Genomic DNA, 27829 nt, shown 5'->3' with positions numbered 1-27829 from the left:
ACATAAATCTCCCTCCATGACTTCTGCCGATCACTAACTTACCAGTATACAAAGGTAAGAACACTTCATTGTGTCTATGTTTACTGTCATGCTGGTCGTGCGGTGTTGAGTGGAGGGGTATACGTCTATTATTATAGGACAGTGTTTTTCTGCATATGACACGAGCTCTCTCTATCTCCCATAACCCTTTGTGCGCAGCGTGACGGACGTAAGGCGGAGTCGAGTATCTTTGTATAACCAATCCCCAAAACAGTAGGATGGGCTGATTTCAAACAGCGGCGGGACTAGGAAGTAAGAACTGTGAGCGAATTATGTTATCGTTTAATTTGTTTAGAAACAGTTTAAATATTATTTATGATAATAAAGGTAGTAGCGCCTGAATCCACTTTATGGGACTGTAAGTCGAGTAAGTAAAAACTTTAAACGTGGCGTTGTGTAGTAAGTAATATTGGAGACATTTGGACCTACCTATTCTTCCAGTTTGTTTTTAGTTTTGAAACCGCTAAAATAATTTGTACGTTTTGTTTTTTGCTTATGCAAATCTCGGAAATCTTGTAGTTCAATTACTTCCTCATGCTTTTTGAATGTTAATAAGTACAAGCGTAGTGTTATTTTTCAGGTATGCGTTAAAAAAGTGGTACGCACGCTAAAAACAAAACGGAAATCTGGTACGGTTATGCTGTTTTTGGTCCTTTAAATTGTTTTTAGTGTTAAAAAATAGTATAATACCATTTGTCACATGCTATACATTGGGTACAGTTGTGTGTGTGTGTATATATATATATATATATATAATATATATATATATATATAATTGTAGAACTTTAAGGTGACCTGGTTTTGTCTTGTTCGTCGTGAATTTTTTTTTTTGATTGGTTGTTTCCAGTTTAAGTATTGCAAAAATGTGTGTGTATTATAAATTATATTATATAAAACAGTGTAAATGCCTTTTAAGCACGGTGTGCTTTGTCTAGGGACAACTGCATACAAAAATCTCCTCCAGTGGACAACCACAGCCAGGGCCGGTGTAGCCTTCAGCGCCGTTGGCTTTACCACGCATGCGCATGTTATGTGATGAGACACTGCATCCCGTGCAATTGTGCACCCCTTTAATATTCACATTTAGCAGTTTGTTTAATAAAATATGATGTTTTATTAATAAATACGTTGTTCCGCATAATGCTTTTTCACACTGTTAGTAATGCTATTTAACGGCTGAGTAATCATTCAGTGTGTTACATTTTTACAACGGACCTTGTAACGCAAACTGCATGTTTGACAAAACAAATTCATACTTTAAAAAAAGACAACTGTTAAAAGCAAACGATATCTGTAAAATAGTAATACTAATATAAATGTATTTCATTAGCTATTCAGTATGATTCGAATAAAGCATCACGTTCACTACTGTTGCCAGCGATTACATTTAACAAATACAATTAAAGTATCTCCCCCTCTATTTACTGTATTTTTATTCCACTGAGACAGGAGAGACGATAAAAACAAAAAAAAACACATTGGGTTAATTGCAGCGTAGCAAAAATTGTGTCCACTTGATAAGTGAATTACAACGTTCAACTGGTTTAATTGAGTTTTAAATCTGCAAATGATTCTTAAAAGACGGGACAAAAAGGGGTTTTCAATTTCAACTTGCCAGCAGTGGCTTAATTTAACTCATGTTGCAGTCAGTCCATCCAGCAGTAGGTTTACTGTGGTTTTTCCAACCTCGGATTGACACTGTATGGATATATTGCAACGTCCTGTAAAATGTTATTAAAATACATAAATGTCAGATATATGTTTTAAATTAATAATTTTGCCGTTAAACAATAGGTACTGCAGCGCATGCTGTGCCTTAAGCTACCGGTATGTCATTGTAGATTGTTGTATTATGGGCAAATTTTTACTTTCCTGAATACGGTTTCTATTCTGTTGAATTTGATATTTTAATATGTTTGCTGGAACGTGTACAATTGTTCATTTACAGCTATTTTTCAATAAAATAAAAGGTGTTTTAATAGCTGAGATACTACACCCCCTGGTTAAAAATAACCCTTTTCTTCTGCATGCAAAAACCACGTCGGGCAGTGGCAAAAGCAATGGAGAGTGCTCTCTCACAGTGATGGACAGCTGTTAGGTCTCCTGAAACCAGCTTATTTTAAAGCAACACCACTGTGAATAATGATACGGTATATATTTTACTGCATTACTTCGAATTAACGCCTCACTCAGATATCAGCTTTTTAATAGATGCCGCCCTGGAATAAACGCCGCTCTCAATAAAGAAATGTAAAGGTAATTTTTTCTACCCCTGCTCAAAGAATAAAGAAAGAAACGCGCAACTCTGCCTATGTGCATGACACCCCTGAAGAGACTGCAACCTCAATCCAGCATGTAATACAAACTAATGCACACCCACCTTAGTAAGCAAATGTTATTTTATAGTACACAGTCCCGACAGACAACCCAAGATGAACTACTTACAGCACAGCAGTCCTTCACGTCCATTTTTTTCCAGCAGAGTTCAGTGCCAACACAGCAGGGGATAAAACAAGGGCTGTCTGTTTACCTCGTCGTCAGCTTGGATGGTGAAAACTTAAACTCAGAGGAACTTAGAGCTGGTCACTCTAAGCGCTATCCGAAAGCAGGCTGAAGATATCTTCTTGTAGGGGGTTTAGTTTTGTTTTTTATTCAACTGGAATTTCACTCAGTCCTGTACAATTATATTAAAACAAACAAAAAAAAACTTGCTGACTATCTAGGAGAAGATTTAGTTTCGCTTTCTCTTGCAGATAATTACAAACAAGCAGGTAAATTTACAGTGAGAAAAAAAAACGGAGTAGTATAACAGAAATCAAACTGATATACAATTGAGGTAATATTTTTTTAAGAACAACTGCATCACACTCAACTACCAATCTCTCTCCTCTTCTTGTCCCGCCCCATAGCAACCGATACACACTCCTGATTCGCTGGTACAGTACCCTGATCTCTCAACTCCCATCTAATAGGCTCTCGTTAACTGTCAGTAAATGTACTGTATTCAAGCCCCCAAAAAACACGCGAGTATATAGTGCTGCAGATCGGAGTCCCTCATGGCGCAGTTTCTAAATACTTTAAATCATTTAATAAAATATTGCATCGTTTTAAAGCATAGTATTGTAGCGTGCACGGGGGCAGGCAGCAGTAGGGCTGGTAGGTGACGTAATCCGATATACGATCCTTGTAAAGCGGTGTTGGCGCTATGCTCTCGTGCGAGAAGTCCCAGGTTTTTGCCCGCCCTCTGCCCGTGTGGGTTGCCTCGACCTGTGTGATGCGCCTGCCAGCGAGAACCAAGATCGCTACAGTATTATTAAGGGCCGCAGTCATTTTTATGAATTTAAAATAAATGCAGCGACGTGAAATTGAAGTAATACGGTATATAGTTTGTTATGTGCAAAAGTGCCTTTTTTGCCATTCCCCCCTAAAATTTTGGAACCCACAAACACGTGAGTTAGTCTCAACGGGTCTGACGACCACCCTGTAGTGTGTGAACTGTCCTTAACCCTTTTGCGGTCCATTTATTCAGCACCTGTCAGACAGGTCAGGTCATATTCATTATCACATGAACTGTTTAATTTTACACGCACAGTTTAAAAGTTATTTTATTCACAGTAAAACAGGTTTAAAAGGCACTGCATATCAACAGGACACTCAGTACTGCATCTCCAGCCCCGCCCCACTCCTTGTTCGCTGTATTTATCACATATCTCTTCATAGACGTGCATATTGATAAATCATCTCCTGATCACTCGATGTATCACCAAACTCCTCAATAATGCGATCCAAGTCATTATTTTATTACTATAAAATAATCTCAAATAGGTTTATGTCCGTGTTATGTCTGTGGTGAAGGGACTATGCGTATTGCTCAGAGAAAAAACTACGGACCTGTGTGACGCCTTTTTGATAATGATGTCGGACAGGGTTTGACATCGGACCGGAAAGGTTAAGGACAGTTATATAGGACCGCACAGGGTTAATTTAGTTTATTATATTGTTCAGTCTCAGAAATGACGTGATTAGGTCACCCAGCGCTGCGTTCACAGGTGTTCTCAATTCAAATTGTGTTGTGATGTTTACAAAGCCGGATTATTTGAAATGAATACATGGCTGAATTTTGCATCAAGTAACCCCCTAGCCCAGGGGTGCACAATTCCAATCCTGGAGGGCCGGATCCCTCCTGGCTTTTGTTTCAACTGTGCTCTAAATTACTTAATTAGACCAATAATTGGTAATAATTGGTCCAATTAAGTAATTAGGGCAAGGTTGGAACAAAAGCCAGGAGGGACACCGGCCCTCCAGGACTGGAATTGTGCACCCCTGCCCTAGCCCATCCCTGTTCTCTTCGGTCGATGTTGGCACATTATTTGACATTACCTGATACCCCAGATTCGTCTTGCCCCTGATTTAATGTAGAGGGTTTACCTGTTCTGTCCCAATTGGTCTGTTTCTTTTGAATATGTGATGGAGTTGTACTCTGGTGTGATGATTTATAGTATTTTATATAATTCGTGTGCATGTTTTTTTTTTTTTTCTTTTAAAAAAGGATATTTTTGCAGTGCACTTCAACTGATGTGACAGTCCAAACTGCAAAATGAACTCAATGATGAAGCCATTCCAGGAGTTAAAAACATATGGCAAACGAATGCGGAAAGTTGATCCCTGGTTCTCCCCTGACACCAGCTCATCCTCTTCAGATCTGTCCATCTGTGCTGAAGAAAACTGCAATATAAATCCAGGAAGAAAAAGGTGAGTTGATTTTATATACAAATATTTTCTCACTTTTTTTTTTATTTGCTTTTTATTCTTTTTCCTTTTACATTTAATTGCCAGATAGAGGTACTTTACTGAAATCTAGTATGTTTCAGGGTTGGGGGGTGGAGGGCTCACTTAACATTAGAAGCCCCACTGCGGTCATTTTGTCGGTTTTCGGTTTTAAAATGTAATTTTCTCCAGTTGTGTAACACATATGGGGCTGTGCGTTCGTGTACCTTTCTATCCATATGAATTAAATATTCTCACAAAGCATGAAACGCGGGAGTGCAGAAATAAAGGAGATGTATTGCATTATACCTAAAAGCCCCGGGAGCAGTCACATTGACAGCCACACAGAAAACAATTGTATTTTGATTGTATTTAGAACGGTATTCTACTGTATTATTTTTATTTACCAGTCCACAATGTGTACCTGAGTGAATGACTGAAAGTCTGTTGTTTTCAATCAGCCTTTTATGAAGCTAAAACAAGAGTAATGTAACCAATACATGTCACTCAGCCTTAAATGAAATCAGAGGACCAGTGTTTTTGATCTTGGAAATCGCTTGGTTGACTTGGCATGGGATGCTATTTCATAGATCATTGTGGATTCACAGATGGTTTTGTGTTTTTTGCCACTAAAAAATCTGTACTTTTAATTTGAACTTCAGGTGGAGAAAGCAGAGTACTGCTGCTGCTAGGCCGAAAAGAAATGCTAAAAAGAGAGCTCTAAAATTTCTTAACAACAACTGGGAAGAGGACTCCATCTTCAGTGTTGGTAAAGAAAATAGAGGTGATGCTGCTGCCAGAAAGGACACAGTCAGCAGGTTGGCATTAATTATTTTACCAAAATGTCAGCAAAGACGATGCTGGTAATTTGTGAAATCTGTCTGTAACCTAGCCTTTTACTACTATTAGTAGAATATTTTTCCTGGACTTGAAATTAACGGCGGACGATTTTATAAATGTACTGAATGTGAAATTACTTTATTTGTAAGGTGTTTTTATTTTTAATTCACTTTTTCAGTTCAGTTTTGTTTGCTACACAATGTTTGGCTCTTCTAACACACACATATACAATTCTATGGTTGTCAGGGAAAGAACTCTGTAGTAACAAGACAGTAAAGAAGACAGAATAGTAAAAATGAGTAAAAGTGAGAATTGTGCTCTGGACCTTCACTAAAATAGAGTACCCCTGATATACAGTACTGTGCAAAAGTTTTAGGCAGGTGTGAAAAAATGCTGTAAAGTAAGAATGCTTTCAAAAATAGACATGTTAATAGATTATATTTATCAATTAACTAAATGCAAAGTGAGTGAACAGAAGAAAAATCTAAATCAAATCCATATTTGGTGTAACCACTCTTTGCCTTCAAAACAGCATCAATTCTTCTAGGTACACTTGCACAAAGTCAGGGATTTTGTAGGCATATAGTCAGGTGTATGATTAAACAATTATACCAAACAGGTGCTAATGATCATCAATTCAATATGTAGGTTGAAACACAATCATTAACTGAAACAGAAACAGCTGTGTAGGAGGAATAAAACTGGGTGAGGAACAGCCAAACTCAGCTAACAAGGTGAGGTTGCTGAAGACAGTTTACTGTCAAAAGTCATACACCGTGGCAAGACTGAGCACAGCAACAAGACACAAGGTAGTTATACTGCATCAGCAAGGTCTCTCCCAGGCAGAAATTTCAAGGCAGACAGGGGTTTCCAGATGTGCTGTCCAAGCTCATTTGAAGAAGCACAAAGAAACGGGCAACGTTGAGGACCGTAGACGCAGTGGTCGGCCAAGGAAACTTACTGCAGCAGATGAAAGACACATCATGCTTACTTCCCTTCGCAATCAGAAGATGTCCAGCAGTGCCATCAGCTCAGAATTGGCAGAAAACAGTGGGACCCTGGTACACCCATCTACTGTCCGGAGAAGTCTGGTCAGAAGTGGCCTTCATAGAAGACTTGCGGCCAAAAAGCCATACCTCTGACGTGGAAACAAGGCCAAGCGACTCAACTATGCACGAAAACACAGGAACTGGGGTGCAGAAAAATGGCAGCAGGTGCTCTGGACTGATGAGTCAAAATTTGAAATATTTGGCTGTAGCAGAAGGCAGTTTGTTTGCCGAAGGGCTGGAGAGCGGTACACGAATGAGTGTCTGCAGGCAACCGTGAAGCATGGTGGAGGTTCCTTGCAAGTTTGGGGCTGCATTTCTGCAAATGGAGTTGGGGATTTGGTCAGAATTAATGGTCTCCTCAATGCTGAGAAGTACAGGCAGATACTTATCCATCATGCAATACCATCAGGGAGGCATCTGATTGGCCCCAAATTTATTCTGCAGCATGACAACGACCCCAAACATACAGCGAAAGTCATTAAGAACTATCTTCAGCGTAAAGAACAAGGAGTCCTGGAAGTGATGGTATGGCCCCCACAGAGCCCTGATCTCAACATCATCAAGTCTGGGATTACATGAAGAGAGAGAAGCAACTGAGGCTGCCTAAATCCACAGAAGAACTGTGGTTAGTTCTCCAAGATGTTTGGGCCAACCTACCTGCCGAGTTCCTTCAAAAACTGTGTGCAAGTGTACCTAGAAGAATTGATGCAGTTTTGAAGGCAAAGGGTGGTCACACCAAATATTGATTTGATGTAGATTTTTCTTCTGTTCGCTCACTTTGCATTTAGTTAATTGATAAATATAAACTATTAACATGTCTATTTTTGAAAGCATTCTTACTTTACAGCATTTTTTTACACCTGCCTAAAACTTTTGCACAGTACTGTATGCTATTAAATAGTCCCTCGCGATCACAGAAAAAAACACTAAATTAGCCCTACTTGCAGAATTTACACTGATGCAAAAACAGAAAAGTTGTGTTTTTCTTCAGTGGTGCCACTACTGCTGTTAAGTGTCACTAGAGTAGTGCATAAACACAATATGTAGTGTAGTGCAGGATTCAGTGCAAGCATAAGTGTGAATCAATTTATTATATATTCAAATAAGTACAATGATAATGACTTGGATAAATTAAACGCAGTGATTGGCGGAACAAGATCACATAACCATGCAGACATTAAGAATTGTCTTATGCAAGGCTAGAGGCGGATCGCCTCTGAAGATTAATCAATTTCGTGGATTTATTTTGTTTACTATCTAAAAATCTCTGTCTGTTTGACCATGGCGATCATTCCTAGGAAGCCCCAGACTGCAGTGTCTAAGATCGGTTGTGTTGGATCTTAACAACAAATGGACAGTGTATGACAAAAGTAAATAAGCAGTTTAAGTTTTTTAGTTTTTTCAAACTACACTAAAAAAAAATAAAAGGATAAAACTTGAATATATATGAAAAAAAACACATATATATGAGAAATGTACTTGACAATAATCCTTTTTTGCACTGGCTGAATGATGCATTACGTAAAACTTAATTTAAAGTTTTAATGTTAATGTTTTATATTTACAAGCGACACTTGTGCCTCACAACACCCAGGTGTGTGTAAGATAACCCTATGTCTTCCCGCACACCCTGTTGTGGGTTACTGCTTACTTAACCAACATACTGACTTTTTCTTTCTTTATTAATACTGTAACACTTTTTCATTAGTCATTGCTACATTTTGATTTGAAGACTTTAGGAAATTTAGCTTTATATCAATTACACCACATCCTAGACTTTGGCCTTGACTTAAGTTTAGTGGCCTTGGTGCACTCTACAGATTTATTGAACTGAAGGCCATTTTGGCCTTGCCCTTTTTGTTGCCAATTTATAGACTTGTTCAATATTTTTTAGGAGATTAAATGCTGCAGAATCTTTATTCTCTCCTTACCTCGCCCAGTGCTTCCACACTGACCCTTATCCTGTATATAAGTGCACTTTTTATTCAACATGCTATTGAAGTACTGATGCAAATCAAATTTTAAAGTGTGTTCTCCCTGTTCTCCTGTTTAGGCAGAGTAAAGCGGGCACATCCTCTGCAAGGCTGCCAAGGAATGCAAAGCAGAGAGCTTTGACAAGGATAAAACTGACCAGTACCAATGAATCTGATGATGTGGAGGTAGATGATCGTCTGGAAGATTTCTTTGCCAGTTCTGGGAAAGAGAGTACAGTTGATGCCAGGGATCAAAGAGCCACAGTCAGCAGGTTGGATTTGTCAACAAAGAACAACCAAAAAATGTCTGATGCAGCTTAATACAGATTACACAGACAGCTTCCAATAAACCCACTCATCCTCAATAGGACTTGCATTATATGCGTGATTGTCAGTTTTCAAATTTGCAATTTACAGACAGAACCCCCCCCCCCACCCCCCCCCTTTAAGAGATGTGCTGTTTAGTGCTTCAGTAAAATATCCACTGAATACCTAGAGTACAAGACAGTGTAAGAAAAGTGTTCTGGTAGAATATGTTTGCAACATACAAAAAATACGCTAACAATAATTAATTTAGAAAACTGAGCACCCTCCACCCTCCAGCTCGTATTATCCAGAGGCAACCTTTAATTTCTTTGTTCGCCATCTCAACAGCAAAGCGTTGCATAGCGTAAGCTGTTTTGAATGAAATGTCTTGAAACCCCTTAGCTGTTTGGGGTTTTTTTTTGTTAAATGCCCAGACAACCAAAAAAGTTGAATGCAAACTGTGCAAGAGTCTGTTGATGTATCATGTAGGCACAGCCAATCTCCGGGGTCACTTGACAAGCTTACGTTTTATATTATTATTATTATTATTATTATTATTATTATTATTATTATTATTATTATTATTATAACCTGATTGGAATGGTGACTGTTAAATAAGCTTTGTCTTCTGCATTTGGTGCTGCTGCAGTGCAAGCTTACTGTATATCGTAAGCAGCATCACTTATGTGTAAATAAACATGTATTTTTACAAAACTATTCTATATAATGTATTTTAAACTACATATGAATGTTTGTTTTATTCCATTTATATGGATTACCTGTAAAATAGGAATTTCAATCAAATACAAAAAAGTAGCTTTAATGACGTGACCAGTAAATTATGCAAGTTCGTAATATGTTCCGAACCTTCGAAGGTCAAAATGTACCCTTTTGTTGCAGCCCTAGTTAAAACCCTCCCTCTACCCAAATAAAAAACCAAATACAGGGCTCCCAACTACATTTTTTTGGGCTACTTTATTTTGGGTGTTACACCAAAAATTGTCATTCACTAAATTTAGCGCTCAGAATGGTTTGGAAATATATCAAAAATATGACTGATTGCTGTGGTGCATTAAATATAGTAAACGGAACCTTCTCTTCACTCTTCCTCCCGTGCTCGCTCCTTCTCTTCACTCGCCTTCCTCCCGCGCTCGCTCCTTCTCTTCACTCGCCTTCCTCCCGCGCTCGCTCCTTCTCTCCACTCGCCTTCCTCCCGCGCTCGCTCCTTCTCTCCACTCGCCTTCCTCCCGCGCTCGCTCCTTCTCTTCACTCGCCTTCCTCCCGCGCTCGCTCCTTCTCTTCACTCGCCTTCCTCCCGCGCTCGCTCCTTCTCTTCACTCGCCTTCCTCCCGCGCTCGCTCCTTCTCTTCACTCGCCTTCCTCCCGCGCTCGCTCCTTCTCTTCACTCGCCTTCCTCCCGCGCTCGCTCCTTCTCTTCACTCGCCTTCTTCCCGCGCTCGCTCCTTCTCTTCACTCGCCTTCCTCCCGCGCTCGCTCCTTCTCTTCACTCGCCTTCCTCCCGCGCTCGCTCCTTCTCTTCACTCGCCTTCCTCCCGCGCTCGCTCCTTCTCTTCACTCGCCTTCCTCCCGCGCTCGCTCCTTCTCTTCACTCGCCTTCCTCCTGCGCTCGCTCCTTCTCTTCACTCGCCTTCCTCCCGTGCTTGCTCCTTCTCTTCCCTTGTCCCCCTGTGGTGGAAGCAGCTACCAGTTATCTTCAAGACCTGTTCAGTCTTTTACTGCTTTCCACTGTCTTCTCAAAACCCACTCATTCAACCTGTATTTGTAAATTCCTATTTATATATATTTTAGTATTTTCCTTATTTATTTTGTATGTTTGTGTGTTTGCATTTATTGCCTGTAACTTTTATATACTTTTTTATATTTTGTTTAATTTCTGTAAGTCGCTTTGGATGAAAGTGTCTGCTTAATAATAATAATACTGAAAAAATAAGTGGTAACATGTAAACATAAGAGCTGGCTGTGTTACATGTTTCAGGTCAGGGCTTTTTAAAGTCTGCCTCTCCAAAGTTGGATTCCCACCCCCATTCTAAAAGTAAAATGCAAGCACTGTTCAATAAATAATGTCTCCTGCTGATAATGTGCATCTGCTGGAGGTAGTTGAAGCACTTATTAGACTTTACAGTTTTACATGTATTGTAACCAGGCAGGGAGGGAGTTAATATCCTCCCTGCTAAAAACACGTGCAAACGTGTAGTTAATGGGTTTTGTGTTAATTATCACCCGCATCTGGTAACACTTGTAAATGAGTGCCAGGTGCAGGTTTTAAAAAGCGTGCAGCCAGTTTGTGCAGGGTTGCTGAGGTGTGTGTAGAAGCTCGTCTGTGTGCATGTATACAGCCGTAACAGAAAAGGTAGTGAAGGCCTTTTTGAGTGTTTTGTGTGAAACTCTCTGTTTTTTTTGTTTTTATTATTTAGTCTGGGAAACAGCTTAGTTGTCCGGCGTATTAGTGTATGTTCCTGTCTGTGGTAGTTAGTGCTCATTGAGAGCTAGGTTTTTGTTTTCTGTTTCGTTTATTTTGTATTAAATTTTAGCTCGTAAGCACTTTCAGAACCTCCATCTCTGTGTCTAGGTCTGTACTTTAAAAGGGCGAAACGAACCCGAGCCACAAGGCTCGTTCACAGTATCTATAGAACCACTTGTCTAATTTTGATTTTAAACTTGCAAATGGAATTCATTAGAAAATGTTTTTGAAAGAATCGGTATGTGTGGGCATATGGTGACGTCTGTCTGCATGTGCACACAGTGGATGTAGGTCATGGTGAGCTCATTTTGTATTTACAACCATGGCGAGGGATGTAGGTCACAGACATTGTTGTTTAACAAATGATCAAGTACTGTTTAGTGACCTGAAAATAATTTTGTATTTTTGTTTTGTTTTTTGTTTAGGCAGAGTAAAGCGGGTACATCCTCTGCAAGGCTTCCAAGGAATGCAAAGCAGAGCGCTTTGTCAAGGATGAAACTGAGCAGTACCGATGAATCTAATGATGTGGAGGTAGATGATTGCCTGGACGATTCCATTGCCATTCATGGGAAAGAAAGTACAGTTGATGCCAGGGATCAAAGAGCCACAGTCGGCAGGTTGGATTTGCTAATTTCTTAAACAAGCCAAAAAGGTTGTCTTCTGCCTTTTCTTATATGTGGGAACATCCTTAATGTAATAAAGGATAGGGTTTTGTCACTAAAAATATGTAACAATCACATCAGTCGCAGGTAAAAACACAATTTCATGGAATGATCACAGATGAGATCTGACAACAACAGGAATATGATTACCTTTGATTAACATGTATTCCTTGTCCGACATAAATAAATAACAAATCTGAATACTTAAATTTAATTTAAAATAAATGCTCTGGTTATAAATTGAGAATTTTACAACAATATCCTTTTCATTAATTGAGGGATAGTGCCTGTCTGACGGCTATCGTGTGGTACTTGACCGAGACTGGAGTTATGCACCCCAAGCCGAAGGCGAAGGCGCTAACGAAAGTCAAGGCCACCTACCATATGGTAGAGCCTTCATCAAGAGGGCATTATCTCTGTTAGAAAACAATTTTGTCATTGTTTTCTTTTTTTTTTTTAAAACAAAAAAACTTTGAAACCTTCATTTGTCTTGAACTTGTAATAATTCGTCGGGTACCCTTCCACTGAAGTTTTAGGAAAAGGTTCATAAAGGATCACCCGCATTAGAGAAAAAAAATACTTATTAAACAACTACCCTTTTTACTTGTCCAGAGCAGCTCATAGTTTATCTGAACAGAGCCAGATATCTGAATTTAGCATTATTACTGGACATTATTACTGTTGGAAGATGCTGACGGGCTGTGATTGGCTAATTTTGGCAGTTGCAGGTCCAGGATTGGTTGCTTTCGTCGATGCAAAGTATTGATTGGCGTTTTGGTGGATAATAAAATAAATGTAGGCCAATTGTGGTTTTTGTTTAGAATTTACTATCCAATAGTTGTAAACTAAGCTTAAATACAGCAAAAACGAGCTAACAGGATTGTGTGTGTGTGTATATAGAGATAGATAATGTGTGTGTGTGTGTGTGTGTGATATTCAAAATAAAAACATGTATTAAAGTCAGTCAATTACGGGTTTTGTTGCTAGGTGGGTGGGCTTATAACTTCCTAAACGGACAACCACATAACTTTCAGACATGCAGAGTAATTTAAATTTGAAAACCTCAACCCATCAAAATGACTTCCGTGGTTAATGTTAAGGTGATATACGTGAATAAAATATTGTAACTACCCCTGGTCTTGAGGCTCAAAGCAGGAGACGGGATTCAGGAGCTAACAAAAATACTTTATTAATTAAACACGTTCCACACCACAAAAACAACAAATCACGCTCTGTCAGTCCCCTCGCACACAGAGAAGAGAGTGGACCACTACTCTGCCAACCTGAACTGACCCGGTCGCTACAATATATTGAACTTGCATTCATGAAGATATATTTAAATTATCATATATATATATATATATATATATATATATATATATATAAAATATGTATGTGCTCCCCCTTTTTTATAATACTGTAGTCTGGAGCCATAGTTAAGAGACTCTGCTATTTGTGTTCTGCCTTATAACGAGAATACTAGTGTAAGTGTGATGGCATTATAATATAATAAATTGCATGCATACATACAGGGGTGTGCAATTCATATCGTCCAACGCCTTGGACAACAAGATTTGTGTGAGGGGCAACAAGTTTTACCGTTATACTTTGCCTGTCGTAAAAGTACTTTTTTTTTTTTTTTTCTTTTGTCACAACATTCTGTTGCTAGAAAAACTACTGCAGACTTCTAGGGAGTCACGCAAAGACCTGGAAAGTCTAAACTGTGGAAGTCTCACACATACAAATGAAAAAATAATATGCGTAAGTCTAAACCTCAAAGAAAAAATATATACAGAATACACAAATACACCATTCATAGACACTCAGTCAGTAAAGTTTGACCACCAGCTCTAAGAAGAATATTTAACATACTAAAATTACAAAAACCTATAAACTCTTTTATATGTAACGGTTTAGCAATTTTTAAAATGTTTTAAAAGCTACATAATCGGGTGGTTGGCAGTAGGTTTGTAAAGCTATAGATTGACAGGATCAAAATTGGAGCTTAAACTGATCAGGATCAACGCTGATCCTTTAAGTACAACCCAACATGTCACAGGAGCAAGATCAGATCCCTTCATTATAACCGGCCCCTGGAATATGACAGAAAAGAGGCACATGAAAAATCAAGTAGTCATTATAACTGTTAGTATAGCCTGTTATTCATATGTGGTATTCTACATGTCGTGACACTGTATACAGAACCTAATTTCGCCACTTTACTTTTTTATAGTTCTGTGTAAGTATTCACCTTTGTTTACTAACTGCTTTAACTTTGCACTGCTGTCAATTCAAAGGATTGCTCACTTCCTATTTTCAAGATGCGTGGAAACAAATGGCAAAATTCACGGGTTTTGTGAAAGCTGTGACCACAGTGATGTATTCTTAGTAACAGTAAATGCCACTTAAAATGCATGCAGGAATATCATATTGACATACAGTAAATGTACTGGTTCATGTCATTTTTGGGCAGAATAAATGGGTTCATCAGGTAAATATATTTTTGGATGTTTTAACAATTGTATTGTCTTTTAAAGGTCTGCTGCATCATCGTTTGTCCGTCCAATTCCTCTTGAGACGTTTGTCACAGACCACAAAAATTCTCCCAATGAGAATGAGGGGGTCATAAAAACAAGACCAGTGAAATGCCAGAGCGTAAGAATATAAATTAATATTTAACAGCAAAAGCACCAGAGAAATAAATTTATACCGAGCATCAAAAGAAACTTATCACTATTATAACACATTAAAAAATAAGGTATATGAATGACGGGCATTGATAAAATGTTTTTGGTTTCTTTTTAATCACTCGATCATTCATCCTTGACCATGACACGCTTGAGTGACTGTGACTGAAGCATATGCACTTTAATCACCTAATTAGTGTGAGAGTTGATTGGACACTGGATATGGAGTGATTTCAGCTGTTGAATTGCAAGCTTGACTAAAATAAAGAAATAAAGAAAATCACAGAAAAAAAACAATAATGCCACGTCTGTCAAGAGAGCAGCGCCTTCGTGCAATCGGCATGTTGGAGGCTGGACTAGAGCAGCGTACTGTGGCTCGTCGTCTTGGGTGCTCACAGCCAGCAATTTTAAACCTGGCGAGGCGGTATAACCAGGCACATTCTGTCAATGACAGGCCACGAACTGGGAGACCAAGAGTCACAACACCTGCCCAAGATTGACAGATCATTTTGCAGCATCTTTGCAACGTCAATTGTTAATCCGCACAATAAAAAGTCCCTGGATCTGCTCTGAAACAGTTTTTCATTTTTTGATCACATTCAGTGAATTCTAACCAAATATAAGTAATAAGTTTCTTTTGATGCTCAGTATACATTACTTAGCACTCTTTGTAGTTAGCTGCAAACTGGAAAAATTCAACTTAATTTCTTATTTAAGGGAAGTGACAGCAGTGATTTTGTGAGATGCATTTATGCATTTGCTTATATTCTGTTTCTTTTATTTTGCTTTATAGGTCTGTCTTTCACGTAACACTTTAAATTCCTCTGAAGATTTTCAGAAAAACCCTGTTCCTTCGTCCCAATTCATTGCAAAGAGGACGCATGCAAGATACAAACACCAATCACTGCTGGGGAAGACAAGTTCAGAGATGTCAAGCCTTTTTTCAAACTCTAAAAAGAAAAAACCTCTTTTAAGTGCAGCCTCTTTCAATAGTACAACTGGCAGCGTGTTGAAAGCAAGGTCTTACAAGCGGCCACGTCTGCCCAGCGAGACATCTGCCATTTGCCAGACCTGTTACAAACTCAGCAAGCCGTCCTTATGTGAGATCTCCTTTAGCAACAATGAAACGGAGGAAGTTTGCAAAACCAATATGGAGGAAGACAGGGATGTTCTTTCTTTGGAGGGGAGTGAATTGAAAGTCCTGGTAGGAAGTGGTTCTGAATTAAAAAACTGCAGCAAATGTGCCTCTGTTCAAAATGAGATGCCCAGTTTCGAAATTATGCAGCACAATATTGAAAATCGTGAGGTTTCAGAGACTTATGAGGATTCTGTAGTTTCTCACCCAAACAGGACAAACAAGGAAATGCTCACCCCAAAAACACCTGAAAGAAGTCTTTCAGATCAGTCCAGTAGTGTGAACGATTCTGTTGTTTTTGTGTCGGCACAGACTCCTCTACAGTCACTCGTTGCACAGGTAAATAAGGTATGGAATGTCTCTCGGCCTGTAGTACTACTGAAACGTGTAGACGTACCTAAGCATTTGGTGAAGCATAATTTGCAAAGTAATCTGGAGAAGCCTGAATGCCATGAACTCCAGACAGAGAACTCTGAGTCGAGAAGTGGGCAGACTGTTTCATCAGAGGCAGGTGATGTTAAAGTTCAGGAAGAAAGGCACTGCTTGGATGTTACACCACAATATGTTAAAAATACTGTGTCCTTGGGTGGTATGGATATTTTTGTAGCTGCACAACAAAACATAACACCTAAAAGAAACCCCTTTGTCTTGAGCATCACAGTGGACAATTCTCCTCCTACTTTTGTATCATCTGAGAAGAATAAACAGCTCATGGAAAGATGTATCGTCTCACAGCCTGATGTTGTACTTCAACGTGCAAAGTTACCAATTGATATTTACAAGCTTGGAGATTTAAACCATCGTCAGAGTGTTGATTTTAAACAAGAGCTTGCATACTGCAGTCTTCAGATTGAGAAGACTGTTTTAACTGAGCAATGTAACTTACCAGACACAATTCGGAATCATTCCAGTAAAAACTCACTTCATAATAAAGATACTGCTGTTCATACCAGCCCTGTTGCTGATAGTATAGTACCAGAGTTTGCCCAGACAAAGGAAATAGGAAGTAGAAGCAGGTTTAATGTGGATTTGACCTTGTGCAGAAGGTTGTCTGCACAGCACCCTTTTGGATTGCTTAGTGGCTTTAAAAAGAAGAAAATTGATGCACCTGAGGCTGCAAAAACAGAGAGCACCTCGTCTGATTCCTCTGAATCCCGAAATAACCATGCTGACTCTCTATCCAAAAAGACAGTCTCAGGGAGAGTTAGGACCCAAGGGATACCGAAGGAAAAACCAGGAACTGGGCAAGAAGCCTGCATCAGTGGCTTTAGCACTAACAGATGGACCAAAAATGGAAACACGCAAAAAGAGAAACTTAGCAAGCACTTTGCAAATCACTTGTTGGTAGCTGGAAATGCAGATAACTCACTGGCTGATTTCAGTTGTAGGTCTTTTCATACCCCAGAACGGTCTATGGTAAGCAAAATGATTCATGCATGCTGAAGTTATTGTGCTGATTTTACAAAATGACATAGCAGAAAAAAATAATATATATATATTTTTTGGAACCCATAGGGTAACATGGGCAGTTTGTATGATGCCAATGACCAGATGCCACCTGTGACCCCTTTGAGGAAAGAGTGTTTCCAAATGTCGTCATTTTTGCAAAATATTAGTCCGCAAACTCTTAACACCCATAACTGGTCAAGACTCAAAGCATCACTTTCTGTTCACAAGAAGATGAAAGGTATTTCATATTGATTGTAAGTTCAGTATTGACAAGCAATTGGGAAGGTAGTACCAAAAAAGGAAATTAAAATAAATCAATTATGAGGTCTATGTGAGCAAGTGTAGTCATTTGTGTTTGAACATTACTGTTTTGAAGTTCAGTATTTATGCATGACACAATCCGTAGGTGCAAGCTAACCCTTTATTGAAAAATCCTATTTTAGCATTACTTACATTTAACAGTTAGAAACCAATTAACGTAAATGTGTGTGTATGTGTATATATATATATATATATATATATATATATATATATATATATATATATATATAATATTTGCTTACGATTGTAAGTCGCCCTGGATAAGGGCGTCTGCTAAGAAATAAATAATTATATATATATATATATATATATATATATATATATATATATATATATAATATATATATATATATATATATATAAATATATATGCACTCAGTTTTATAAGCATCACATCCGTCTCGGATGATTTGATTCTTAAAAGGGGACCGATATGATTACTGTGGTGAAGTGCTGCTGAATCAATATGTTAGTTTGAGAATTAGTTTTGTTTCCTGCAGTGTAATGGGTTGACCACTAGATGTCATGAGTTCCCACATGTATACACAGGGACCACACAAAGTATTGCTTACTTAGTGCTCCAACTGGAAGCTAAGTTTCTTTTGCTTTCTTGTTTTATTAGCGGTTGTTTCCCCACTGCACTGTAAAATAAAACCAACACCGGTTTTAAACTGTAAATCAAGACTCCAGCCTGATCATTTACACTGCCCTCGGCCACACCACATTACAATTAGCAAAACCACCTCCATGCGTCAGCAGTTTAAATACAGTATACAAGTGTCAATGGTGCTCAATCACTGAGGACAATACATTTAAAACAATTCAAACAAGTCCTCGTGGGTAAGCAGCTTGTTTATATGATTATGTTTATTCAAGGCTGCAGAATCCTATTTTACTACAGTATAGTTGAGACGCTATCGTCTCATGAGGGTGCCTAGTTTAAATGCTGTGCGGAGTTATGAGTAATGGCCCCTCTCTGCACCACGCCACAATCCCACTCCCTCTACATGCATTTCCCACAATAACACAGCTGTACTCGGTAGGTATTCAATGAATCTGTATTCACTTCATTGAAACAAATTTTCACTAACAAAGAACACAAAAAATCATACCTGCACAATGCAGTGGTGCAGTCAAAAAGCTTTATTGGCTGTACACGTCATTGCACTTGATTAAGTACCGTATTACATGTAGTCAGTTTGCCCCCTATTTTTACATACAATTACCCATTTATACAGTTGGGTTTTTACTGGAACAATCTAGGTAGAGTACCTTGCTCAAGGGTACAGCAGTAGTGTCCCCCACCTGGGATTGAACCCACGACCCTCCGGTCAAGAGTCCAAAGCCCTAACCACTACACCACACTGCTGGTTTTGATCACTATATGTGGTTGATTCTTATCAGTGATTCTTATAAATGGATTTCACTGTGTGTGTTTATATATATAAATTTATTTATTTATTTTTTTCTTCCAGTTATTTTAACACCAGATAAATCGAACCTTTCCAACCCAGCTGTTTCCAAAAAGGATCTAGGAAATGTAACTCCGCGTTCAAACAAATCTCAGAAACTACTTTCTGGTGCAGAAGGCCCAGTCCTGGTAAGCTTGGGAAGGTGGGGTCAGCATTTGTTAGGTAGGACCAAAGCTGAAATGTTGCAGCCCTTTTTATAATAAAATGCTTCGTCTGTTTGTGACATTCCTTCAAAGTCTGAACTAACACAGCCTAAATCCTCTTGTTCTAGAATCCCCTGGATATCTCGGATGCAGAGAAGCTGTTTCAGGAATGCCAGCAGGATGGTCCTTTATCTTTTGAAGAATGTATACCCCTCCACAAAATGCAGTCGTGTATAAAGATTGGTGAAGGAGCCTTTGGAGAAGTGTTTTGCATGACAAACAACAACAATGAGTTTGTAGCTTTAAAGGTAAATTTTTTGAAACTAAAGACCGCTCGCTACACACCGGCTGCAATGCCATTTTTTTCATCAGGCGACAAGATACTTCCACAGCAACATGGCAACGTGCACCTGAAGTGAAAGAGGCACGGTGTGACAGGTCTGAAAACTGCCAGATCTATTAAAAATTGCTATTGGCAAAACTATGACCAAGACTGGTACAGTTTCGACAACATGATATAGAAATTGAGGGTCTTCTCTGACGGTATTTCAACATGTATGGCAATAAGTCATACATACCAGGCTTATCCAGTTCCTTTGAAATGGACTCCCATATATTATCACTGTCTTCAAAATTCCGATAATCTTTGTCATTAAATTTTCTTCCTGTCATTTTGGGAACTGATGCACCCTGGTGGACACTGTGCATTGAAGCTGTCTCTGATTGGTCAATTCCCTAGTTATCGCACAAAGAAATATCAGAATAGGATTCAAGCCTATATTTTGTGTCACCTGTGGTGTGAAAGATACTGGTTTTGCATTAACCCTTGGTAATAATGGTTAACGGACAAGGCAACACAGCTAGCATTTGGAAGTGTAACGCTACCATCTCCATTTATCTTCAGATCATTCCTATTGAGGGGGAGCCGACGAGGAATGGAGAAATGCAGAAGAAATTTGGTGAAATTCTCCACGAAGTAATTGTATCAAAGTATGTTTTTCAAAATAGTTTTGAGCCCTGCAAAAAAGAGTAGTAAATTGTAAAAATGTATGTTTTTAAGTAGATGCTGTATCTTTTTTTTGGGAGGAAGAACAGTATTGACAAATGACATAAACCCATCATACTACATATTATACTTCAAGAAATTGAGAGACTTGTAGTGAAAACATTTGGCATTACATTCATCAAGTTTATTGTAACATTTCTTAAAATATTTCATGACGGTATGTGTATTATATATAACAATTGACATCACGAAGATGCTGCAAAATGGCAGGTGTTGTGACTCTTGGTCTCCCAGTTCGTGTCATTGACCGAGTGTGTATAGTTATACCGTCTCGCCAGGTTTGAAATTGCTGGCTGTGAGCACCCAAGACAGCGAGCCACAGTACGCTGCCCTAGTCCAGCCTCCAACATGCCGATTGCATGAAGGAGCTGCTCTCGACAGACGTGGCATTGTTTTGTGTTTTTTTTTTTTTTTTTTTTTTTCCTGTGATTTTTCTTTATTGCTTTTATTCAAGCTTGCAATTCAACAGCTTAAATAACTCTATATCCAGTGTCCAATCAACTGTCTCACTAATTAGGTGATTAAGTGCATATGCTTCAGTCATAGCCACTCAAGTGTGTCATGGTCAAGGATGAATGATCGAGTGATTAAAAAGAAACCAAAAACATTTAATCAGTGTCCATTATTTATATACCTTTTTTTCCGAAAATAAATGTGTTAATAGTTAATGTATAAGTAATATAAATTAGGAAATATCAAAGTCAGACTTTTTTTTATTTTTATTTTTTATAAATAATCCTGGATTATTTAACCTCCATTTAGAGAATTGAGCAACTTGAGTAAAATGGAAAAAAACAGAACTGACGGCTTCATTACTTTGCATGAGTAAGTGCACTCTTTGTTCTATGTTTAATATTTTTAAATCATTCCATTAATCCTTTTTTTTTTACATTCAGTAATGACAAAATATCATGTCCATGTATAAATACCTTGTGTAGCCCATCACACTTAGTTATAGCTCCTTTGGTCATGATTTAATAAGTTTTGTACATTTTAAAATGTTTGTGTGAACTCTGGTGTTTGAGAAGTTGCCCTGCCAAAAAAAAAAAGATATGCATTATCAAATGGATCCCTAGATAGGAAAATTTACATGGTAAGAGTATACCATGATGCCGCCTTTGAAAATGTGATTGATTACTCCCTTTGACCTTTGTGTCCTTTTTAATGAACCATGAATATTATGAATAATGTCTTGTATAATATATATATATATATATATATATATATATATATATATATATATATATATATATATATATATATATATATATATATATATATATATATAATATATATATAGACTGATTTTATAATTATTTGTTTCGGTTGTGGGGGGTTTATAGGGAGGGTTTTATGCTTACACATGGTTTTGGATAAAAGGGCGTATACACACACAGTATTTTTACGCCCTGAAACAGATCAAATAAAAAACGATCTAAAATTAATCAAATCCTGTAACAACCAAATTTAAAGAAATAACAATATAGTTTAATATTTTCTAAAGCTTTAAATAAAGTAAAGAAAATATATGTAAGTAAAGTTTTAGTATTCTGCGTTTTAAAGTTCTTAAACCTGCAAGGAACAGCTTTTAGGGCTGCGATTGCTCTGTACCAAAGCTTCTTCTAAAATGAGAGGGTCTGTTCTGGGGGGAGTGGTTTGAACAGATTGTACTACAAGCCTAAGCTTGTTTTGTCTTTTGTGACTTTTTCCAGACCAAATAAAAGGGAAGCACTCTCTTTTGATTGAAAGAGTTAGCAATTCTGTCTTCTGAAAACTTTAGATACTTCTCTACGATCTGCGTTCTTGAGGTGGATGATCTTGTGATACTGATGGCTTTTGGCATGGAGATTGCCAAGGGTCTCCAGGCATCTGTACTGGAAGCAATATGGCTGGTTTACATTATCTAGCTATCATAGATAAATAGATAAAATCAAATCAAGATCATGGTCAAATAAAGGTCAAAGGGAGTAATGAATCAAATTTTGAAAGAAGGCATCATGGAATACTATAATGGTACAATTATGCATACAGTGACTGTTGGGAACCACTAGTCAGATTTTAGGAAGACCTTTAAAAGTCAGGGGGTCCTGATACTCTTATCAGTGTATCACTAAGTGCCACCACATAGTTGTCACATTTGCTTTCAGCTGCCAAACACCATAGACTTTTAATACAGATGTGGCAGTTTGGTTTCTTCAGTTGATTTCATAGAACATTTAAACATTAACACTTTTTTTTCACATTACCTAAAGATAACGATATGAAACAAATGAGCCTATATATTCAGGACGCAGTGATAATGTGAAAGAGTTATCAGAGAATATTATGTTGTCGTTGCTTGTTTTATGTATTTTAACTGGTTTCTGTCTTGTGTTTTTTTCTGTTAAGTTTGCATTGTGCTAAAGGGTTATATCCAGAACCACTTCTGAAAGCCTGGGACAAATTTGACAAACGGAGAAACTCTGAAAATGATCGTCCAGGTAAGATTGTTTTAGTTTAGTTTATTTTTCAATCAATCTTTTGCCAAAAGGGCTTGTATGTGTCGCTGAATATTTAACAAACAGGCCTGTGATCCTGCAAGTTGTGCTGCATTTGTAAATGTGATTCCATGGCAGTTCTTTAACCTAACCATGTTATATTTTTATTTTATTTTTTAGATTTTTTTGAGCAAGACCAGCTTTTCCTGATTCTAGCATTTGAATTTGGAGGCATTGACCTTGAAAATATGCAAAGCAAGGTAAGTAATGCCTACATAATGCTTATTACCCCCACTTCTCCAGTTACGGTGAAACTTGCCAAGGACATTCGCTAGCATTTACTGAGTCTCAGAGTGTGGGTGTAAATGGGTGTTCCATGTCTTTCTATCTGTGTGTCAGACTTGTAGGTAGTTACTTGCCTTCCAACCCCATTTTAAATGCAAAAATATTTTTTTGGGAAATGCAGTACATTCCATGGGAATGGCTGAACCCCTTGTCGGTACATGGCCTACTCCTGTAGCATTATTATTATTATTATTATTATTATTATTATTTCTTAGCAGACACCCTTATCCAGGGTGACTTACAGTTGTTACAAGATATCACATTCATTTTTACATACAATTACATTATTTTTCACACATTATTTTTACATACAATTACCCATTTATATAGTTGGGTTTTTACTAGAGCAATCTAGGTAAAGTACCTTGCTCAAGGGTACAGCAGCAGTGTCCCCCACCTGGGATTGAACCCACAACCCTCCAGTCAGGAGTCCAGAACCCTAACCACTACTCCATACTGCTGCCCTGGTAAGACAAGCTTGCTTGTCTTCAGTGAGCAGTTATTCATGTGTTTTCTTTTATCTCTCCTTTCCACTCTGTAAAAGTTGTCTTCACTGGCTGTGGCAAAAAGTATTTTGCATCAGGTTACTGCATCACTGGCTGTTGCGGAACAGGCTTTATGTTTTGAACATAGGTAAGTAATCCTTTTTTTTTTTTTTTTTAACTTCAAAATCATGAAGTAGCTACATATGCCAAAAACAGATTTGTCAGTTTTTATTAAGTATAAGGAATGAAGAAAGTGTGTGAATTCTTAAACATGCCCCTGGGTGGTTTAAACTTGCAGTGACCTCTTGTTACTGCTTTCATTTGTGTGGATTGAGGGATTCGCTCTGTGATTGGGATGATTTTTAATTTGACCAAAAGTTTACACATTGGCAAAAGTTCAAGTATATTTTTTATAGATACAGATATTTCTATTTTTCAAACTATCTATTTTTTATATAAAAAAATACATTTACAGTACTATACAAGAGAAATAAATCTCACGCAAGTTCAGGTTAAAGCATTGCAGAAATGCAAAACAAATGTCCTCTGTCATCTTACACTCCACTCGAGTACCCCAAACCTCCCACAGTCAACACCCAAATAAATCAAACCAATAGATTAGCATGCAACCTTCAATTTATACAAACACATTCATTTATCTTCTGCCCCAAAACTTTTCTAGCTGGTGCACCAATTTATAGAACGTAAAATCTACTCCAACACTTTAAAAACAGGACCTGCTACCTAGATATATACCTACATAGTGGGGATGTTTTAATAACCAACCTGTCTTTTTTTTTAATTTATTTTTTAATTAAAGAGATTTACATTGGGGCAACATCCTGGTGAAGAAGACCAACCTTAAGGAAGGGAAATATACAATCAATGGGACCACCCATAATGTCGTGACTAATGGCGTTCATGTAAACATCATAGACTACACAATCTCCAGGCTGGAAATTGGTTGGTAACAAATGAAAAAGCAGAAACTAGAGAGCTGAATAATACTTATTGCTTTCAATTCAGAACCCAAGTAACAAAGCATATTTATTGGTAAATAAAAACAAATGCTCTTGGGATAAAGCAACATAAAACTAATTATATTTCTATTAAGCTGTGTTTGTTTGAATTGGCTAAAGACAGTTAACCTTTTCTCATTAATTTTCCCTGGCTGGCAGACTGGCTAATACATTTTTTCCTGGTTTTCTCTGATTTTGCATTTAGAAGCACAATGCAAACAACAGTAACCCGTTGATAATAGGAAAAAAGTGTATGACTTCCTTGCTGAGCTTTTGAAACTGTTGGCTTATCTGATATAGGGGTATTGTCATGGTGTAAAACATTCCTTCCATCAGAAGTGATATTAAGCCTTTTTTCCGTTCCTCAGAGGGTCTGACTGTTTCCTGTGACATTTCAACTGACGAACAACTCTTTATGGGACAGGGAGACTACCAGTTTGAGATCTATCGAAAAATGAGAGAAGAAAACAAGTAAGCCTTTTAATTATCTGGTTGGTGTTTATAAATCTGACTTGTAGCTTCCCTTTTCAAAGAAATTCATAAAAACACATAAGCAGGAGTCAATAATAGGTTTTAGTTTACAGCTGGTATTGGCAGTTAAGAAAATAAGAAAGACCTTGGTTGTAGTACTGTGTGAGAGACCTTTCGGTGTGCTGAATCACAATTTGTTTGAATTGTGTTATACTTGCTGTTACTTCCTTTTGTGTATATGCACATGTTTTACATATCTGTTTTTACATGCAGTAACTGGCCAGACAGTGAATCTGCTGTAGATTTGTTTTGGCTAGTCAGACCATCATGCTGACATGTTCTGACATCTTCACTTCAAGGTGCTAATCTAGATTAGGTTAAACCAATTTGATCAGATGGGTGTCCTAAAATATACTAAATGTTAATACATTTGTTTGTGGATTTTTTTTTTTTTTCAGTAACAGCTGGAGTGAGTACAACCCACATACAAATGTTCTGTGGCTTCATTACCTGACGGACAAATTATTGCACATGAGCTACAAAAACAAACCACGGTCTCTTGCTTTGAAAGCAATAAAGACAAATATTGAGCAATTCTACAGAGAACTCCTACAATATAAATCGGCAACTGAAGTCCTAAAGTCTTGCAGTCTGTTTCAGTGAAGAAAGACTTTGCCTACTTAACTTTTAAAGAAAAACATGTACTGCTGCATGTTACTTTGTCAAGATTTAGATGAATGAAGACTGTGTTCCAGTGAGCACTGAGCATAGACTTGTTGAGCTGATGGAGACACCCCCCGCCATCCAAAATACGTTTTTATTATTTTTTTAATTGTTCAATCAGGTTGTTTTTTATATATATATATACAGTTGTAATCAAAAGTTTACATATCCCAATGGAAACTTATTTTCAGGAAAAAGTTTTAGGAAAAATCTTTGTTGCAAATGTTTTGCTTTTGTGGATGAGGAAAATTACTAGTAGATGTCTAGAATTATTTATTTAAACAATTTTTTTGAAACTCCAAAAAAAGCCGATTCAGAAGTGTTCATACCCTGACAAGAAAAATTAAATTGATAGCTAGTTGAGGCACCTTTAGCAATAACCTCTTTTAAGCGATTTAGGCTTGTGACAAATACAATGAGTTTTGGTTGTAAATCTCCCTCCCGACCTGTGAGACCTCCACATACCCAGGACTGGTGACCGTGTTAGTATATTGTGGGACGGATATTCGTGTTTATTATTTGGGACTGCAACCCTGTTGTTGTTTACTCTGTGCACTACACATTGTTGTGTATTGCCGCAGATTATTTGGTCACCAGACCCGGATACAATTAAAAACTGTTTCAAACTGGATTATAACTCTCTGTGTTTCATTACTGCACTGCATTACCCCTGCACCTGCACGTACCACTTACCGCAAGGATATTTGTCAATGAACTTTTGCCATGATTCTTTAGTGGTTTTTGACCGTTCTTCAACACTCAATTGTTCCAGTTCATTCACATTCTGTGGACTTCTCTTGTGCACAGCCGCTTTCAACTCCATACCATAGATTATTATTCTTATTATTTATTTCTTAGCAGACGCCCTTATCCAGGTTGACTTACAATTGTTACAAGACATCACATTATTTTTACATACAATTACATTATTTTTACATACAATTACCCATTTATACAGTTGTTTTTTGACTGGAGCAATCTAGGTAAAGTACCTTGCTCAAGGGTACAGCAGTAGTGTCCCCCAGCAGGGATTGAACCCACGACCCTCCAGTCAAGAGTCCAGAGCCCTAACCACTACTCCACTACTCCACAAGCATAATACCAACTTCTCTCTGGTTCAGCTCTGAGTAGTTCTGTGAAAGCCAGGACAGGACGAGCCAGCCATCTTTTCACATCACAGGTATGAGGGACAATAGCCTTTTCTTGATACCTGCAAGATATCTGGACACATCTAGCAGGGATACTTCCAGCTTACACAAATGTGCCCATCTTACAGTATGTTGATTTTCACACCTCACACATTCGACTCGTCTTACATTATCTGGATTAATATTCAGATGCGAGAATGACACACCTTCAGGGCCATCACATTGAAATAGCATTCGACAATGCTTAACCATATGGCTACAAGCAGGACAGGGTTGTTTTTTTTTTTTTTCTTTTTTTTTTTTAATTTAGTCATTGCCAATTATTATTTTTTTTTATTATTTTCTCCCCAATTTGAAATGCCCAATTATTTTTAGGCTACCACCCCTGCGCTGACTCGGGAGGGGCGAAGATGAACACACGCTGTCCTCCGAAGCGTGTGCCGTCAGCCGCCTGCTTCTTTACACTCTGCAGACTCACCGTGCAGCCGCCTCAGAGCTACAGCGTCGGAGGACAACGCAGCTCTGGGCACCAGGGGTCGCTGGTGCGCGGTGAACCGAGGACACCCTGGCCAACCTAACCCGCCCCCTGGGAGCTCCCGTCCACGGTCGGCTGTGGAATAGCCTGGATTCGAACTCGCGACATCCAGGCTATAGAGCGCATCCTGCACTCTAGCGAGTGCTTTTACTGGATGCGCCACTCGGGAGCCCCCCAGCAGGACAGGGTTTTGGCCCTATGATTGATAACTCACCCCTACATTTGTCACATCCAC

The 27829-nt window shown here is 38.2% G+C and overlaps 1 protein-coding gene across 3 annotated transcripts; it reads left to right on the top strand.

Annotated features, from left to right (window-relative positions):
• Positions 1-201: 201 nt before the first annotated feature.
• On the top strand, positions 202-26542 carry LOC117421341 (uncharacterized). 3 transcript variants are annotated; one of them, XM_059035306.1, is made up of 18 exons: positions 202-291; positions 4589-4791; positions 5469-5624; positions 8749-8940; positions 11882-12073; positions 14656-14773; positions 15599-17356; positions 17456-17627; positions 19186-19310; positions 19454-19633; positions 20230-20315; positions 21154-21216; positions 22780-22871; positions 23049-23128; positions 23758-23846; positions 24519-24661; positions 25086-25188; positions 25647-26542. In XM_059035306.1, the coding sequence occupies exons 2-18, from the start codon at positions 4637-4639 to the stop codon at positions 25849-25851; spliced, it is 3909 nt and encodes a 1302-aa protein (XP_058891289.1). In that variant the 5' UTR covers positions 202-291; positions 4589-4636; the 3' UTR covers positions 25852-26542. The 3 variants fall into 3 exon arrangements, with proteins under 3 accessions (XP_058891289.1, XP_058891285.1, XP_033891521.3); XM_059035302.1 differs by having other exon boundaries at positions 202-300; XM_034035630.3 differs by having other exon boundaries at positions 202-406.
• Positions 26543-27829: the final 1287 nt, after the last annotated feature.

This window comes from Acipenser ruthenus, chromosome 1 (genome assembly GCF_902713425.1).
Source record: "Acipenser ruthenus chromosome 1, fAciRut3.2 maternal haplotype, whole genome shotgun sequence".
Lineage (NCBI taxonomy): Eukaryota > Metazoa > Chordata > Actinopteri > Acipenseriformes > Acipenseridae > Acipenser > Acipenser ruthenus.
This window is presented reverse-complemented; position numbering and strand designations above follow the sequence as displayed.

Excerpts from the sequence above, each read along its gene's own strand:
- LOC117421341 (XM_059035306.1), top strand. The coding sequence starts at position 4,637 with ATGAACTCAATGATGAAGCCATTCCAGGAGTTAAAAACATATGGCAAA. Across the intron at positions 19,311-19,453 it reads GTGCAGAAGGCCCAGTCCTG|AATCCCCTGGATATCTCGGA; the intron begins GTAAGCTTGGGA and ends CTCTTGTTCTAG. Across the intron at positions 20,316-21,153 it reads CACGAAGTAATTGTATCAAA|AGAATTGAGCAACTTGAGTA; the intron begins GTATGTTTTTCA and ends ACCTCCATTTAG.